This window comes from Thalassophryne amazonica, chromosome 5 (genome assembly GCF_902500255.1).
Source record: "Thalassophryne amazonica chromosome 5, fThaAma1.1, whole genome shotgun sequence".
Lineage (NCBI taxonomy): Eukaryota > Metazoa > Chordata > Actinopteri > Batrachoidiformes > Batrachoididae > Thalassophryne > Thalassophryne amazonica.
The window spans coordinates 133,282,228-133,301,643 of NC_047107.1; the positions used below are offsets into that span (position 1 = coordinate 133,282,228).

Consider the following 19,416-nt stretch of genomic DNA (forward strand, 5'->3'; position numbering starts at 1 on the left):
ACCATGAAAACCTCTTAAATCATTCTAAAGTCAGTTTTAAGCAGAAACGAGATGATAGTCTGTGAGATTTTGAAATGACGGCGGCGCAGTGAGCGCATCAGCTAGCAGCTCGTGTTGCTGCAGCGCTCTGATTGCTTCTGCCACCTTTTGTGATGAAATAATGAATTTATGTGTAAATGATTGTTGTAGAAAAGCTTCAAATTTCTGTGGCTGAGACAGATGATGACTGGAGGCAGTTTGAAGCAGAAACAAGGTGAACCGCGGCTAACGGCGCATGAGCAGTGAAGGCAGGGCCAACCGATTTTTAGTGGGGGAGCGTTTGGTTGAGGACATTGGGGTGCAGTCGGGGGGCAGCAGGTCCTGTCCACAGCTGTAATATGTTGACAGTTAATCCTGTTTCCCAGTGTGCTCTGTAGTCAACAACAGTCCTGGACTTGCTGATCTGTGGTCGGGAAACACTCCACCACCCGCGGTTCGGCACGCAGGTGTACCGCGGATTCATTGCGAAGTTTACACTTGTGTGATTTTGTGTCATGGTGACTCTTTTGAAGTGAGGGGGGCAGAACACTGCTGCACTCAGCGCTGCACTCTGTGTCTCAGGTGACACTTGGAAAAGTCCTGAAGGCCATCGTGGTCATGCGTTCTCTGTTCATCGACAGAACCCTCGTCCGAGGTTACAACGAGACTCTCTACAATGAGGACGGAAAGGTCAGAGGCCAAGCCTACAACCCCAGGTAACTGGTCCAAGGAATGCCTTGTTTCCACGGTAACCTCTGTGTATGTCTGTCTTCACAGCTTGACATCTGGACTAAATCTCAGTACCAGGTCTTCCAGAAGGTGAAGCTGGAGAATTTACCAGATTTCTTCCTGTGAGTGCTGTGCTCTGATTGGTTGTGTTTTGTAGGTAACCGACCATGCCACCACAGCCCTGCTGTACTACCAGCTGCCCCAGATGCCAGACGTGGTGGTGCGGTCCTTCATGGTGAGGCTCTGATCCCGACTGATGATTGGTGTTTGCCTGACTCCTTAGAGGTCAGAGTGCATTGTGGGTTTTAATATTTTTGTTTGCAGACGTGGCTCCGGAGCTACATCAAGCTGTTCCAGTCTCCCTGTCAGCGCTGTGGACACTTTCTGCAGGATGGGCTTCCACCTACCTGGAGGGACTTTCGGACCCTGGAGGCATTCCATGACACCTGTCGCATGTAGACAAGCACGCGTGATGTTTTTTTGTTTTGTTTTTTTTTATACAGTTGATGTTTTCTGTAAAGCTGGATGACCCTGTGACTCTTCACTGAACTGATTCGTCTGGACCGGGTCTCGGGATTCCACTGTCTGCTCGATGTAACTGTCGTGTTTACACTTAGTGTGATTCTGAAGCTGTTGTTTCATTTCATGGTTGAGTTATGAAACAGAGAACCATTTTCTGCAACTGTCAGTTGGTTTAGTTTTGAAAGCAGGAAGCTTGGACTTCCAGTAAGTAGACCTGGGTTTGACTGCTGGTCAGGGCGCTGGTCTGTGTCCTTGGGCAACTGTCTTCATCTGCATTGCCTGTTTGTGCAGCTGGAACTGGGGAGGGCCTCGGATGGAGACGTGATGTGCGTCAGATTGGTGTCTCGTGTCTTAAGTTTTCACAACAGTACTGGTAGCAGTAAGTAGTAAGTCCCCTGTGAATAAACAAGGTTTCAGAAGAGTAGTTTTAGGATTAAGTGTTACGAAGGTTAAAAGTCGATAAACTGACGCAACTTCAATGAATGAGTTAAGCTTCTGGGTCTATTTCAACACAGTGAGTGGTATGTACTTCCGGTTGTTTCACAATAAAATCAGTGAATTAGCAAAAAATATTAATACTGCTATTTACAACAAACCAAAGTACTTATGTACTATGAAAAATCTATCTGCAACATCTATGTCCATCAGACACGGACTCTGATCCGGGATAAGAACCTCCTCTTTTCTCTGTGTGTGCAGGTTCCAGACCTGAAACATACAGATGGTACCTTGTTGGGATTTAAATTTTTCACTCTCGGGGGTGGGGGGTGGGAGGGATGACTTTCTTCTGCGCTTCCACTTAGAATGCAAGCAGAAGCTAACGGGCTAATTAAACATCGGTGACACGGACTGCTGGTTGTTCATCTCACTAACTATAAATAAACTTTATAAAACAACCTCATCTCCAGCATCAGTGTCCAATAAGGAGCCAGAGACCAGAACACTTGATGGCTGAGTCCACTAAGTCACTGAAAGACGATTTGATTTATTTATACAACACAGTATAAGTCACCAGGGAAAGAGAGGTCTGGGGTCCCTTGCTTGAGCTGTTGCTCCTATGACCCAATCCTGGATAAGCGGTTGATAATGAGTGATAAGTCACCACAACGTCCTGCATATGAGCACATCAGGGGCCGAACATGGAACAAAACAGTGACAAATGAGGCCAGAGTTCACACAGACAGACAGACGGTGAAGGTTCGAGTCCCAGTAAAACCGACTAAAGCCGTTAAGACATAAATTAACTGGGTGATGAAACGATTTGAAAGGCGTTCCAGGTTCATGTCAAATCAAACCTTAAGTTCTGGTTCACATTTTAAAGCCTGAATCTGTTCCCTGATTCCTCATATAGAGGAGATGTGAGGTGAGTCATCAAGTGACACGTTACCTGCAGATGAAGAACAGCAGCACAACAGTGAGCATGACGCTGTCCGGTATTCACGAGCTGCTATTAGCAGCGTGTAAAGATAGCTGCTGTTTGCTAGCATATAATGGGGTACCATGATTCACCTAAACTGACTCCAAATATGAGTAATTGAGTAATTTATTTTTGGTGGTTTCTTGTGGCCTTTAGGAAATGTGCTCCATCCTTTTCTGAATCTAAATACAAAATTTGCAGCTCCTTTGGATTTTAACAATTCCATGTAAATATGGACATAACAAATGTGTAGGTTGACTTGACCTTGTTCTCCAATGAGAAATTCCCAATGCAGCGTAAGTAGTGCAGAGTTGACCAGGTCACATAATGAATGGAATTACTAAAGTGCAGGTAAATGCCAGAGATCAGATTATTGTGGTTATATATAGTAGAGAAGCTTGAATCTTCGACTGGACTGGGTTGCTTGACACGACGACGTTTCACTTCAAATCGCAGAAGCTTCCTCAGCTAAAATTCTTGCTCTGGAAGTCTGACTTCTGTCTTGACTCTTGTAGAGAAGAATAACAGAAGCCAGCAAAAGCTGCAGTTTTAAACCTAACCAGACCCCTCCTACTGAGAGGCAGACTGCTATAGGCTAGTGACTAGCAGTGTTGGGAATAATGGCGTTTAAGTATAACGGAGTTACTAACGGCGCTACTTTTTCAGTAACGGGTTAATCTAATTAATTACTTTTTCTGCCATTTAAATGCCATTACTGTTACTGAGGTGTAAGGTGGCCCATTACTATATTTCCTCTCGGGCAGCGCCACAGCCCCCGGCACAGACCCTGAGCTCTGCCGCTCACAGAGCAGACACAAGGGGAGACATAGCCGCGTTATATTCCTGCTGAGACCCGTGAGGTGCAGACTGATCAATCTGCTGCCAAACTGGCAGGCAGCAGATTGATCAGTCTGCACCTCACGGGTCTCAGGCGGGAATAACGCGTGAGGTGCGGGCTGATCTTTGCACTCCCAAACAGGCTACAGGTGTGTTTCCTCACTCCCTGAGCCCCACGGGTGATGACAGTTGCAAAGTTTACCATTTTCAAGTGAAAGATAACACGGCTAAGTCCAAAACAAACTTGGAGGTGAGCTAAACGCTGCATGTCTGTCACGTGTAGCTGCAGTTTTGACAGGGCCATTAGTAAGGGGGGCTAACTAGGCATTTGCTGAGAGCCCTCAGTTATAAGGGGGCTCCACCAAATGTTTTGTTTTCCCTTAAAAATGCTCTAAAAGCACAAATGGCATATTTTGATGTCAACAAAAGTACGAGATAAAAATATTCTTTAATACATAACAATAGAAAAACACTGAAATTACTTTTTTAGTAACGAATTACTTTTACAATATTGTAACTGAATTACTAACTCAGTTACTTTTTAGCAGAAGTAATTTGTAACTGTAACTAATTACTTTTTTAAAGTAAGATGCCCAACACTGGTGATTAACAGTTGCTCTAATTGGCACCTATAGTGCTCTAGTTAGCACCCTCCTAATGACAGGGTAGCTGCCTGTTGTGTGGGCCGCCGAAGAGGAGGTACTGCTGGCCCACCACCACAAGATGGCGCCCTGCTTGAAGTGCGGGCTTCAAGCCCGAGAGGGCGTCGGAGCGACCAGGAGTGACAGCTGTCACACATCATCCGTACCAGCTGTCACTCATCCACTGCTCATCACCACCACCATAAAGGCCGGACTGCAACTCCACCTCCCCGCCGAGAAATCAGCTACCATTCAGGTAATTTTCTCTGCTGACTCAAAACATTGAGTATTAATCTGAACTTCTTTGCAGCCGTTTTCCTGGTGTGTCCTTATCTGTGGGATTGGCGTTTGGTGTGATCAGCGACGGCTTCGCCTCACACCACAAACCAGATAAGTGGTGAAACAGGAGCTGCACGAGTGTGTGATTGGAGGTGGAGGTGCTCCCTCCTAACTAAACACTGTGGGATTACTGAGTGTGTGAACTCACACTCATCAGGACTGTCTCTGTTCTCTGCCAGCAGTACCGGGTCTGACTGCTGAAGACAGCGGCCACCTGGGGCGCAGGGCTTGGCGGCTCCGGTGTTCTTCAGCTCCGTTAGTGGTGGAAGCTGTGTGGGGATCCAGCTCTTCTCTCCCCAGGCGTCTTCTATCGCCGAGCCTGCCCACACGTCACCTGGTGTATGATTGACAGTCCACCATATTGTCTGTACGTCGTTGTACGATTCACAACATTAAATTGTTACTTTTGGCTTATCCATTGTCCGTTCATTAACGCCCCCTGTTGTGGGTCCGTGTCACGACACTTTCACAACAGCTGTCCCTCCTAACGATGGGACTGATGCCTCTCCTGACACCTCTCCTGATGACGTGAATAACTCATTACCATGAACAAAAGACTGAAACTGCTTTCACCTGAGTACCACATAGTAAATGGGACAAAGCATGTCTCAGACCCCCTCCCTGGTTAAGGCTGGGTTTCAACTGTTTCACATACAATGCTTCCTTCACTCCCTCTCAAACCATTTCTTTTCTCTGGCCAAGATTTTAACTTCCTTGTCCTCAAACGTGTGGTTAGTGTCTTTAAGGTGGAGATGAACTGTTGTGTGGGCCGCTGAAGAGGAGGTACTGCTGGCCCACCACCACAAGATGGCGCCCTGCTTGAAGTGCGGGCTTCAAGCACGAGAGGGCGTAGGCTTTGCTGGAGGTGACAGCTGTCATTAACGCAAGCTGTCACCCATCACCACCACTACAAAGACCGGACTGCAACTCCACCTCCTCGCCGAGAAATCAACTACCATTCAGGTAATTTCTCTGCTGACTGACACTTTGTGTGTAATAACCTGAACTTCTGTTGCAGCCATTTTCCTGGAGTGTGTCCTTATCTGAGGGATTGGCGTTTGGTGTGACAGCGACGGCTTCGCCTCACACCCCAACCCAGATAAGTGGTTGACCAGGAGCTGCACGAGTGTGTGTGATTGGAGGTGGAGGTTTTCCCTCCTTTACTTAATACAGACTGTGGGATTACTGAGTGTGCGAACTCACACTCATCTGGACTGTCTCTGTTCTCTGCCAGCAGTACCGGGTCTGACTGCTGAAGACAGCGGCCACCTGGGGCGCAGGGCTTGGCGGCTCCGGTGTTCTTCAGCTCCGTTGGTGTTGGAAGCTGTGTGGGGATCCAGCTCTTCTCTCTCCAGGCGTCTTCTATCGTCGAGCCTGCCCACACGTCACCTGGTGTATGATTGACAGTCCACCATATTGTTATTGTCTGTACGTTGTTGTGCGATTCACAACATTAAATTGTTACTTTTTGGCTTATCCATTGTCCGTTCATTAACGCCCCCTGTTGTGGGTCCGTGTCACGACACTTTCACAACATGAACCGCAGACTGAGGTCCACTGGCGCCCTCTCTGCCGTGCTGGTATAGCCTCTTGTTTAAATGTTGCTTAGTCTCACCTATGTAGTGTTCACTACAGTTTTCCTGACATCTGATATAATACACTACATTGCTCTGTTTGTAACTAGGGATCTTGTCCTTATGGTGAACTAATTTCTGTCTCAAGGTGTTAACCGGTTTAAAGTAAACTGGGATTTTGTACTGTCTGAAGATCCTCTGTAGTTTTTCCCCTACTCCTGCTAAATAAGGGAGAGACACTCCTCTTCTTCTTGTCTCCGTGTCCTGTCTATCTGGTCTCTTTGTTCTCTGAGACTTCTGCACTTTATCCAGGGACCATCATGGGTACCCACATACTGTGAGGGATTTCCGTACATGTTGTTCTTTAGCCCTTCCCTCTGTAGTTGTGGGCACCTGTAGGGTTCTGTGCTGAAGCGTCCTGATCACCCCGAGCTTGTGTTCAAGGGGGTGGTTTGAGCCAAAGAGCAGATATTGGTCAGTGTGAGTTGGTTTTCTGTAAACCCCTGTCTGGAGCTGCCTGTTCTCTCCAATCGTAACATCACAGTCCAAGAAGGTTAAATGGTTGTTTCTGGCATCCTCACGTGTGAACTTGATATTGGCGTCCACCGAGTTGATGTGTTCTGTAAAGGCCTCCACTTCCTGTTGCTTGATTTTAACCCATGTGTCATCGACATATCTGAACCAGTGACTGGGAGAGATGCCCGTGAACGACTCCAAGGCTGTCTTCTCCACTCGCTCCATGTACAGATTGGCCACAATGGGGGATACCGGAGACCCCATCGCACAACCATGGATCTGCCTGTAGTAATTCCCCCTAAACAGGAAAAACGTGGTGTTAAGACAGATCTCCAAGAGTTGGCAGATGTGGTCTGGTGTGAGTTTGGTCCTTTCAACAACGATGTCACATCAAATGACACCATAGTTTCATCTGCCTCCAGCTGCAGGTCCTTGATCTTGTTCACAAAATCTTGTGTGTTCTCCACATGGTGGTCTGAGTTACCCACTAGAGGAGCCAAAATCCACTTGAGGTGCTTGGCCAAATTGTACGTGATGGAATCTGTGCTACTTACAATAGGCCTGAGTGGCATGTCCTGTTTGTGGATTTTTGGCAGTCCATAGATGCACGGAGTGGCATCCCCAGGGTACAGTCTGTAGTATGTCTGCCTGTCGATGAGTCCCTCTTTCTCCAGGTTTTGGAGGTAGTTAATGATTTTCTTCTTATAGCCACTCGTGGGGTCTCTCTTCAGATGTTCGTATGTATTGGAGTCACTGAGCAAATTGTTGATCTTGGCCTTATAGTCCAGTGTGTTCAGGACCACCGTGCATCTGCCTTTATCCGCTGGCAGGATAAGGATGCTTTGGTCCTTCTGCAGTGCTGACAAAGCTTTCCGTTCTTCTCCTGTGATGTTGGACGGAGGAGGCTTAGCACTGTTAAGCACTGCTGTGACTCTTAGTCAGAGGTCCCCAGCTTCTGACTCTGACAAACTGTTATGTTTAATGGCTGACTCTACTGCAGTGATGTAATCTACTGTCGGTATATGTTTAGGGGTCACTGAGAAATTTAATCCTTTTGCGAGCACATCCTTTTCTGTCTGTGTAAGAACCCTGTCGGACAGATTCTTTATCCAATTTTCCCTCCATCCATCAATCCTTTTTCTTCCGCTTATCCTAGGTCGGGTCGCGGGGGCAGCAGCTCAAGCAAAGCTGCCCAGACCTGACCTCCCGATCCACATACACCTCCCTCAGCTCCTCTGGGGGAACCCCAAGGCGTTTCCAAGCCAGCTGTGAGACGTAGTCCCTCCAGCATGTCCTGGGTCTTCCCCGGGGCCTCCTCCTGATGGGACGTGCCCGGAACACCTCTCCAGGGAGGCGACCAGGGGGCATCCGGAAAAGATGCCCGAGCCACCTCAGCTGGCTCCTTTCGATGTGGAGGAGCAGCGGCTTGACTCCGAGCTCCTCCCGAGTGACAGGGTGAGGAGCTCTGTCACTTGGGAGGAGCTCGGAGCCCAGACAAATTAGTGAGAACAGGGAAAATTAGACACAGACCAAGGGTGAGGAGCTCCTGGTCTGTGTCCAATCTTCCCTGTTGTCACTAATTTGTCTGGGTGTATCTTTATAACTACCCCCACTGACTTCTGCCCTAAAAGGTTGTGAAACTTCCTGATTTGCCGCTCCTTACTTTTTAAATGCTCAGCCATTTGAATTTTAACTATGAACTTTATCTTATTATGGGCCTCTTCCCCCACTATAGTTTCTAACATTTTGTGCAGACTATCCAGATTATTTTGGAGGTCTAATATTTTAAAATGTAGTCTTCTAATTCTAAGACCCAAAATCCTCCTAAGGTAACTGTGCTGGATCTTTTCTGCTGTGTGACCTGCTTCTAGTGCCTTTTGCTTCATGCATTTGGGAGTAACATTTTGTCTGCATCTCAGGTTAAATCTTAAGTGGTTTCTAAAGTTAGCTATCTTTTTAGCAGTCTTTGCCAGCTTAGGTACCAGTGCCAGGGCCTCATGCCCACAGTAAGATGCACCCAACAATGCTGAATTTATGTGGAAATGATTGTTGTACAATTGTTGTACCACATCATGGGGGGGCTAAGTTTTAGGGGGACTGTTCGGTCTGCAACACCGGCACCAGTTCGTGATCTGGCTGTGAATTTTTTTTTTTGTTTTTTTTTACAGGGGTGCCCCAAAAATTGCATACAAGCACATGTACCATTTAAAAAACAGCACATTTCTGAATTTCCAAAATGCCACAAGAAACCATCAAAAAATAAATGATTATTAACCAAGTGAGAGGTCTGTACGGGGGATTATCAGGGCGAGGTCTTGGCAGTACGGGCCAAGCATTAGTGAGAGATCTGATGTTCCCGTAGCGAGATTAATCATTTGTTTATTATACACACACACACACACATATATATATATACATATATATAAAAACACGCAAACTTACAGTATCACCCGAATATGCTGCTGACTGTGTTGGGCTTGTTCATGTTCTTCATTTCCATGAGCTTAACAGATGGTCCGGTCATTAGCTAGTAGACTTTTCTGTGTTTTTTTCCAGTGCTGTTTAGATATTTATGGAGTAAGTTCATGTCCAACTTGGTTTTTCTAATTGTGTTTGTACCTTCCTGCTTTGTAATGAAAATACGCATCCCTTACAAAAAAAATCTATAGGAAATCTATAGGAAATTCTATAGGCATGGCCTATAGGTTGCTATAGGCTAGTCTATAGAATTTCCATAGACAAGCCTATTGAGCAACCTATAGGCTTCTACAGAAAAACCTATAAGTGCCTATAGGCAATTGGGACGTTTCACCTATAGGATCCCATAGGCGGTCCTATAGGGCCAGCTATAAGAACCTATAGGCCAACCCATAGGATCTCTATAGTAACCTATAGGCCAACCCATAGCATTTCTATTGGATCCTGTAGGGCCCCCATAAGAATCCATAGGCCAACCTATAGGAATTCTATAAGAACCTATACACCAACCCATAGAATTTCTATCAAAACCTATAGAACAACCTATAGGGCCCCTATAAGAACCTATACAATAACCTATAGGATTTCTATCAGAACCTATAGATCAACCTATAGGAGCTTATACGATAGCCTATAGGATTTCTATCTAAACCTATAGATCAACCTATAGGAGCTTATACGATAGCCTATAGGATTTCTATGTAACCTATAGATTAACCTATAGGCTCTCTATAAGAACCTACAAGTCATTATGCCATAAAATATACAAAGGATAATAGGAACAATTAAACATTTAAATATAACATTTATTTCACAAATAAACAATACACAAACAGTGACAATTTAACTTTGTATTGAATGAAATATTGAACATTAGGGGAAGGCTTTAATCAGTGGTATCACACTTCTTCAGTAAGCGTTTGCTTTCCGTGTTCAACAGGTGAGTGATGGCCGTTTTGACTGGTTTAGCATCAGGAGACCGGGTCTGTTCTTTGATATAATCTGCATATGAAAAAAAAATAAATAAATTAAATCTGTGAATTGTGGATGCAGCATACAGATAAAACAAAACCAACCAGCATAGGGTTTAACAGCAATTAAAACGGTTATTTAAAAATAATTCTCCAAGAAATATTACTTAAAAATGATACAACCAGTTCCCAAAGCAGGGGAAAAACATTACCGTATTTCCTCTATTAGAAGCGCATGGGCTTATGTAAATAATGTTTTTTTTTTTTTTAATGGTCAAAATGTTTCTGTTTCGAAAGAATTTAATTTTTGGTCTAGATGCGCCTCTATTGGACGTGTGCTTCTCATAGAGGAAATATGTTATATGTAAGGCATTGCATTAATATCAATCAATCAATCAACTTTTTTCTTGTATAGCGCCAAATCACAACAAACAGTTGCCCCAAGGCGCTCCACATTGCAAGGCAAGGCCATACAATAATTATGAAACACAGTCTACGTCTAAAGCAACATAACCAAGGGATGGTCCAGGGTCACCCGATCCAGCCCTAACTATAAGCCTTAGCGAAAAGGAAAGTTTTAAGCCTAATCTTAAAAGTAGTAGTTATTGTTCTGCCAGTTAACTTACCAATTACGAACTCTACACCAGGCAGCTTCTTTTTGGCACTCATATCTTTAAAAGCGTTGCTTTTCTTCCCAGTGAGGGAAGATGACTGTAGTAATTCTGGTGTGTGAATCATCCGCAGCAGGGTGTTTGTGTATTCTTTAACATTTGTTTTTTTGGCATTTAGTAATCTCTTTTGCCAAACTGTTATGGCCACCCCTGGCCACAAAGTTACCTGAAATTAAAAGACACTAGGTTAGGCACAAAATAAAGCTTGAGATGATGTACAACAGTAAGAAAAGTTTCCTACAACAAACAGTATACAAAGCATTGTCTAGAATAAGAAAAACATATTTTTTTTCCACCATGGAGGCTTGATGTGCACAAATGGAAGAAAAAATATCATTGCCAGGGTTTAATTTTGAATGTTCCATTATTATTGCACCTACCATGTCCTCGCCACTTGTGTCTTCGGAATGAGCTGGTGAACAAGCAGCAGAAGATGAAGTGGACGCATGTGCAGGAGAGGCATGCTGTGAAGAGCATGGTGCAGCTTTTAACTTTTTTACCACATCCAGTAAATCAGGCAAGTCTAAAAGAAAGACAGATTTGTGAGGATTAAAAATTCAAGCTAAACTACAAAAATCGCCAAAAGTTCATGACAACTGAAGATGGCCTGCTACTGCTTGTGGTAAGATTTATATATACAACTGTCATCATTTCTGTTCAAATGTGAAAATTTGTTTGTATACACAAATTATAGAAATAATTCATGGAAAATAAATGTCTACACTTCAACAAGTAATATTTGTCATCCACTTAATACTGGGGCTTAGTAAATCACTTTCTAGACTGATTCACTGTGGCCCGGTTACATGTGACACACACAAGTCATGCTATCAAATAGCTGATAGACTGGAGAAGACATAACACATGCTCATCAGTTGGACGGGGTAGTCTTCTAACTAATAATTTTTTTGGGCCACCTTTCCTCTGTTGTGAGAAATAAATGCAAAGACACTGACATCCACGAAATTTACTTTTGATAGGAAAAAACTGACTTCACTTGCCACTTACTTTTACCCTTAATGCATCCAAAAACAAAACACAAATTTATAAGGGTAATGTCTTTATGTATAAAAATATGGCATACCTGCTGTAAATATATTTGTAGTTTTGCAGATATAGCTACTGATTCATTGTGCCCCAGTTTCCCCTATGACCAAAACTGTTAGATATATGATTTTTTTTTTAATCTCCACATGTGTGGTCTCTCAAGTTTCAGGCATACTATTGTTATTTCTACCTGGTTCTTTTTATGTAAAATTCTGCCCCTTACCAAAAACCAAACCATTGTATTCCTCATTTTGAGTTTATTCAAGGTCACGTTAGAAACCAGGCCTGGGACCCTCACAGACAGTGTCCATCTTGTGAAAGGCCCCTAAAATGAGTCATACAACACTTTTTATACCTTGTGGGTGTTAACATGGGTGTGGTTTAGTCTAACATTTCTAATGTTACTGGCTTTCACCAACAGGGGGAGCTCTCCCTGTGTCTGAAACTTGGACAGATAGAGTAAAACTTAACATATTTCTCCGAACGTCCAAACAAATAACACAAATACTTAATAGCTAACATAAAAAAATAATTAGCACATATATATATATATATACACATACAAAAAACTTCCATTTTGTGTGATAGAATTTAAGCTCTACAGTGAAATTTTAGGCTACAAGGTAGGCATAGTGGTTGAAGTCAGTTTGAAAAACAAGTTGTCTTTCATTTTAATTTCTCACCTAAAAAACGAACTGAACTTTGAACTAATTCAAAATTGAAATGGTGATCTATGAATGTTAACAGTTCACTTTGAACATGTGTGAACTGACCTTTGAACTAGTTCATGAAAAGTGTGAACTTGCACAACACTGATCAAGACTACACATGGACATTTTATACTTACTTCTCAGATTCTCAAGGGCCAAATGCAGCCGCTTATTTCTTGCCAAAAGTTTAGCATTTGCTTTTGTGAGGTTGTTGACCTTCTCTGTTGTGTGGGCCGCTGAAGAGGAGGTACTGCTGGCCCACCACCACCAGAGGGCGCCCTGTCTGGAGTGCGGGCTCCAGGCACCAGAGGGCGCTGCCGCCTCACAGGAGCAGCCGGGGTGACAGCTGTCACCAATCATCTGATCAGCAGTGGTATATCAGCAGGACGACATCTCTCCTCTTTGCCAAGATATCGCTCTACCTAGAAGGTACCGTACTCAGCCGACTGTGTTGTCTTTTTTGACGTTAACACTTTGTTACTTTTGTGCGTTAAATAGCAGACATTCTTCCAATGAGAGGTGGAGGTGGTTTTCCCGCCATACGGGTTGCTGGGTGCAAACGCACCCACATTTAACTGTTTTTGTTCCTCGCCAGCAGTACCAGATCCGACACGCGGAGGCAGTGGCCACCTGGGAGTTCGGGACTTGGCGGCTCCAGTATTCCCGGGGTTCGGTGGCGGAGGAAATCGTGTGGTTCCGGTTCTGCTTTGGACAGACGTCTCTTATCTTCGAGCCTGCCCACGTGACACATTTTTGTGAATTGACTTCTTTGTCTATTGTTGTAATCTGTTGTGTTTGTTGTGCTTATTCACAACAGTAAAGTGTTGTTATTTGACTTCCTCCATTGTCCGTTCATTTGCGCCCCCTGTTGTGGGTCCATGTTCCTACACTTTCACAACACTTCTCTTTCAGCTGTAAATAAATGCAGATTGTTCAATAATTATACAAAGTCAAAATGATTGACACTATTGCCACTGGGTGTTTTATATGAGTTAAAAAGGACAATGGGGTGCTCACCAATGCAATCTTCATGCCCTTGTCCATTACTTCATCATCATCATCTTCACTCTGTAACAGAATAATAATCATGATTAATTTAACCCTACTGAAATTAAACAGAGTTGCGATTACAAATAAAGCAAGCAAAGAACAATAAGAATTGTAGATGTAGCTTACCTCAGGACTCAAAATACATTCTTCTTCTTGTGAAACCGCTGTGGTCTGTACATGTGTGGTAAAAAGAACAGTTTAATATGATGTGTATGTAAAGCATGCCAGTTAATGTAATTTATCTCTATATACTATTATACGATTCCTTGGAAATAATCATAATGTTACTTTATACATACCTTCTCTTTCATTTCCTTCTCTATAGCTCTTGCCAGTTCTTCTTCATCATTGTTCTTTGAAACCACTTTCTTTTTCTTATTAATCTACAGAGACAAAATTATATTGCAGCATTAACAAAGTGAAATCCACACATGACAAGGACATACACAGACACTATCATAGTGCATTCATGAAGAAAACAATCCCTAAACTGCTATTAAGAGAGCAACGTTACTGGATGGCATACACTGTCAAAATCACCATCAAATTCCAGAAGAAGTATTTCTTTTACAAAAACTACACAAATGCTGTGAACTTATTTTCAGTTTCTCAATCGAGATAATGGTGAAATTTGCAGGACGTGAAAGCATGTAAATTTAAATACCATGTTGATAAATTGCCTCAAATAGGCACAAGTATTGTTTGTTTTGTGTCAGATACAATGAGGGTGTCTATTTCAGGGAGGAAATTTACAGATCACTGATGATTCAAGAAGCAAATATAGAAAACGGTACCTGCAATAATGGACGATCATCTTCATCTTCTAAGGATGAATCAAACCTTGGGTTTTTCACTCGCACCCTTTTCTGGTTTGGTGTCTGCAAACATACATTTGTATTCTTTGCATACTTATTTGCTGCTTGGCGCAAGCTTGGAAGATCATCTGAAATAGAAGGTACATGAATGTTAATTCTGTAAGGTATTAGGATGTGATATTTAATTATTTTCACCAGATGTATTATTTTGCATGTTTAAAATCTAAATATGTACCTCTCAAGGGTATTTCACACTGGACACTTCATAAGCTTCAGGTAACGCCTACCAACGCTTTAACGCTTCGGAAGCGGCAAGGGGATGGAGATTGCTACATCAGCTCGGTATAAACAAACGCTGTTCGTCAATCGTGAAGCATTGTTGAATCGATTTAAAACTGAAATCGAATATTAACACAAAAAGTATTTACGAGATGAAATGGGCAGAACACAGCAGGACCGGACTTGGGAGTCCATTGTTTCCTTTTGTTGATACTCCCATCGGTGTTTACAGCCCCCCTGACGATTGCAGCGAGCCATTTCTCACTCCTGTATTTCTCAGATGGTATAATATAGAACTGCCGTTCAGGATAACTCCTGGTTGGCTGGTACAACCCGGAGCCCAAGCGCGCACTCGGAACTCCATTCTCTTATTGTGTGATGTCCGAGGCGATCACACGTAACACACAATCCATACCTCTGTTTTACTTCCAATCGTAGACTCTGCAATCTGTTCGTGGCCAACAATCCACTTGTTCGCCTGCTTCAACGGCATCTTCCTCAAAAAACTCAAAAAGGGCGTATTTCACCATTATACAAGCGTAAATGTGAAATAAAGGAAACAGACAAAAGTGACGCGGTCTTTCTCCAAGATCGGCCTCGTTTTGAAATGGCGCGATCCTATGAGCGCGTGGCATCATGGGATATAACGACCTATGACCCGGAGACAGATTCATGACTTATACGTGTTTATTTGTTCACATTGATCTAAGTTTAGATGTTTTTATGAAGAAAACTGAAAAGTTAATTCTATTTTAAATTTTTGTTTCATTTATTTAAAAAAAATGTATGCATTTTGAATCATTGCGGGCGCTGCTCTGTTGTACGCATGCGCACCTAACATGATGGCCCCTCCTGACCAACAGAGAGAAGAAGAAGCAGAAGAAGAAAAACACCAACAACCCGACGGCCATATTTCGGTTGACATGCTTCGACAACGTTACAGACAATATGGGATTAATCCTGATATCTCTCTTCCGAGACAAACAAAATGTAATCGACGAAAGAGAAGAAGAATTGTAGGTGGTGAAACCATTGATCTCAACTCTTCACAGTCGGTTGCTCCCGTAAGTACAAAAGAGACCCGTTGTCTTATGTTTAGACTGGGGGGGGTCACTAACAATCGGGCGGGGGGATTTGAAAAAAAAAAAAAAAACGAGGCATGCGAAAATATTAAGATTTCTTTCATGAAGAAAAACACATGTAACATAATGCCACACCATTCTAATCATTGTCCACTTGATTGACAATGAATTTGGCATGTATATGGTTAATTTGTAGATTCTTGAATGTTGGCTATATTATGATCTACAGCATGTATAGAATAACCAGTTGAAATTGAAACTAAATTAGTATGGCTGTTTTCACTATTTGAATTGTTTCCATTTGAACAATATTTCTGTTTGCTTGAAGATAATTTGTATACTGACTTTTTCCTTTTATTAATTTTATGAGAAATTGTTTGTAAATTTTGATAAACATCAATCAAGATTAAAAATATGAAATGCCACTTCTCTGCATACTTGAAATTCATGTTGCTAAAGGTGCATGTATCCTATATTTTTTTCCTAGGAGCATTCAAAGACTGACGAAGGGATTGATTGTAACCACTGTGGCACTGATGTTGAACAACCTGAAACTGACTTACCAATGAATGATCGAATGGACATCAGAAATAGAGCTGTGTTTCAACATAGTAGTTCTCAAGAAGGTGGGGTGGTTTTAGAACAGGATGATCTAGTGGACAATGGAAGCAAGGATGATGTTCTCAATGAAGTAGACCAAGCAAGTGGTATGGTGATGTTGGATGTGATCATAATGTTGAAGATGACACTTGGCATATTGATGGCAACAAGGAAGGCGAGGATGATTTGGGGCAAGACATGGGTGGAGACTCAGTACAAAATGAAGAAATGGATCAGGGGGATGATGAGGACTGGCATGACAATGGAGTTGACTCTGGAGGAGATGATGAAGATGATGATTTTCAGCATGGTGATGGGGAGGAAGGAAATGAACCAGATGATAATTACCAGGTAAATAAGCATCATGACTGATAGCTATTTATGTACCATATTTCCTCTATTATAGAAATAAATAGAAGCACACCTAAACCAAACATTGCATTTATTGCATATAGAAATGTTAACATATGACTTATTTTGAACATAAAATTGCTTCTGTCATTTAAGCACATGCCATTCTAATAGAACAAATATGGTGTTTGGTTTTTCTATGCACTGTAACCGTATGAATTAGGGCATTGTCTATGACCTTAACCTTAACAAAAGAAAAACAAATTAAAATATTTTCTTACTTCAAACACACATGTACCATATTTCCTCTATTAGAAGTGCATCTTGGGCCAAAAATTTCATTCTTTTTGTATACAGGAATTTTAAATGATTTATACTTATTTTATTTTAACCATATACAAGATAAATGGCATAGGTAACCTAATTATTATGCAGTTCAAACAATATACTTTAGGTGTTTTAAATAAATACTGTCATTATTGATTTAGAGTAATTATATTTTATTAATACTAAATACATAAAGCTGAGGATTATGCATTTCAAATAAATAGGAATTATTACAGTAATGAATATGAATCATGTAAGGTCTATTTGGTAGGTTTGTATTAAAACTATCTAAAAAAAAAAAGTAAATGGGAATTAGTCATGTAATAAAATTACATAAATCTTCAAAGTCAGGGTTAAATATTTCTGTGAGTGTAATAGTGTCGCAATTAATGTTCGTATAATAAAAAATTAAGGCTCAACCAACTATAAACAGTCCATGTCTGATGAGTGCAGCCACGTTTATCTAAGGCTCTTTCTGATATCAGCCCCGTGACTAATGTTGCACCTTTCTGATGCTCACTGTTTTGTTTTGTTTTTTTGCCTTTTTTAGGGATTCAGCCTTGAAGATGGAAATCTTCCAATTTATCCAGATGCACCCATCACCAAGTCACAGAGTCTACTGCTGATAGTGTCCTATGTCTTGCGGGATGGTCTTTCTGATAGTGCTTTGGATGATCTTCTTTCTTTGATGAATATACACTGTCCAAACAGTGTTCCTACATCAAAGTATTTGCTGTACAAGAGTGTTGAAGATTCAATGTACGAGGTATGTTTATTTTTTATTAAATCATCATCTGTACTGACCAATGTGTTTCATATAAAGGGAGTTATGCTGCATTTACACATAGGCAGAATGCATTACGAACGTCATATTTGCTTCATTCTTGGCACATTCCTAACATTCTTAACATGATCAGCGGCCAGGAATGTATACTTTGTGGCATTCATTTCTTGTCATTGTTATGTGTAAATGCAGCATTAGTCTGTGCTGTTATCATTTGCCATGGTATGCTAGTAAATCATGTTCTTGTTGGTGTATGGTGTTTTTTTGTTGCTATACAGATTGCTTATCATTGATAATCAATATGCTCAAGCTTCTGTTGTGCATTAAAAAACGACCATGCTCTCACAGGTTTCAATGTTCTTATATTCATACCATTCTTCTATTTCAATTTCAGGTTCACTATTATTGCATGGCGTGCACTGCATATCTTGGCCCCGAGAAATTGACAAGGAATTGTAAAAACTGCGGCAATGAATTCAGTGCAGACATCTCAACTGCAGAGGGTAGTTTTTTTCTCAGGATGCCCGTCAAAACACAGCTGCAAAGAATGATGAAAGTACCAGAAGTGGCAGCTGCCCTTGAAAATCGAAATATTGATGAAATCTTGAGAGAAACTAACATAAATTACATTGTTCATGGTAAACTTTATAAAAACCTTCTTCATGATGGCATAATAGGTCCCAGTGACTTGTCATTATTGTTCAATACTGATGGAGTTTCTATTTTTAAATCCTCCAATTTTTCTGTTTGGCCTTTGTTTGCCACAATAAATGAAATTTCACCACATATGCACAGGAAACATATGATTATGGCAGGTTTGTGGTTTGGAGAATGTAAACCCAACATGAATACTTTCTTAAAACCATTTGTGGATGAACTTAGAGATTTGGGAGCAGATGGTTTGCACTCACCTCTTGGCCAAACCAGGATTTTTGCTCTTTGCATTACACGAAGACCATCATTTGTTGATGCAAGGCTCGGCTGTTCATCTGACTTTCTTGTAAATATTGACCAACAAGCAGATAACCCAAATATTTGTATTTATCCAGGAGACATCCTGCAAAAATGTATTTTTATGAAAACTGATGTTTCATCTTACCTGTGCCCACTGCCTTCTCGGTTTTACTGGGATTAAGTTGTGAATTGATGGTTACACATGAATGTTTTACATGTTAGCAGAACTTGGCCCTCTATAGAATGCTATAGGGCAGCCTATAGAATTCTCTCAAAGTCACCGTCAAGTCACTCTCAAGTCATGAATCGGCCACCAATTGTTTGCAAGCTCACTTGAGATTTGACTTGAGACTTGCCGATTCATGACTTGAGAATGATTTGACAGTAACTTAGTCCCACCTCTGGCATAGGATATAGACGGTCCTACAGGATTGTATACACTGGCGTATGGGTTGAACTGATATAACATATGCATGTGTAGTTTCAGTTACAGATGTTATAGTAACCATTTGAAGCAAACTGTCTGCATTAATGCTGACCTGTTTGGATGTTTACATCTATACTTGTGTTTGATGATACTGCAGTTTCCAAGTTCCATGGTTCGACAAAGAAAATGATATATGTGATTATGTATATACATGTAATAATTTTTAACTTGTAATAAAAGATATTGTTGAATTTGTAATGTTGTGTAACTTTTTTAT

The 19,416-nt window shown here is 41.7% G+C and overlaps 2 protein-coding genes and 1 long non-coding RNA gene across 3 annotated transcripts in view; 2 read left to right on the forward strand and 1 right to left on the reverse strand.

The window, feature by feature from the left end:
* med27 (mediator complex subunit 27) overlaps positions 1–10,797 on the forward strand; it is a 71,400-nt gene extending 60,603 nt beyond the window's left edge. The window contains exons 5-9 of the mRNA XM_034171435.1: positions 601–708; positions 796–837; positions 905–982; positions 1,072–1,216; positions 10,787–10,797. Of these exons, the coding sequence (XP_034027326.1) occupies positions 601–708; positions 796–837; positions 905–982; positions 1,072–1,206 (363 nt within the window). The 3' untranslated portion in view covers positions 1,207–1,216; positions 10,787–10,797. The remainder of the gene's footprint in view (positions 1–600; positions 709–795; positions 838–904; positions 983–1,071; positions 1,217–10,786) is intronic.
* On the reverse strand, positions 10,770–12,693 carry LOC117511386. The gene is made up of 3 exons (XR_004560941.1): positions 12,608–12,693; positions 11,094–11,236; positions 10,770–10,879 (listed from the first exon to the last, which is right to left on the reverse strand). It is a non-coding gene; the product is annotated as an uncharacterized LOC117511386 (long non-coding RNA).
* Positions 12,694–15,586: 2,893 nt separating this feature from the next.
* LOC117509911 lies at positions 15,587–19,352 on the forward strand. Its single transcript, XM_034169528.1, has 4 exons — positions 15,587–15,678; positions 16,184–16,647; positions 17,525–17,740; positions 18,153–19,352. The coding sequence occupies exons 2-4, from the start codon at positions 16,495–16,497 to the stop codon at positions 18,891–18,893; spliced, it is 1,110 nt and encodes a 369-aa protein (XP_034025419.1). The 5' UTR covers positions 15,587–15,678; positions 16,184–16,494; the 3' UTR covers positions 18,894–19,352.
* Positions 19,353–19,416: the final 64 nt, after the last annotated feature.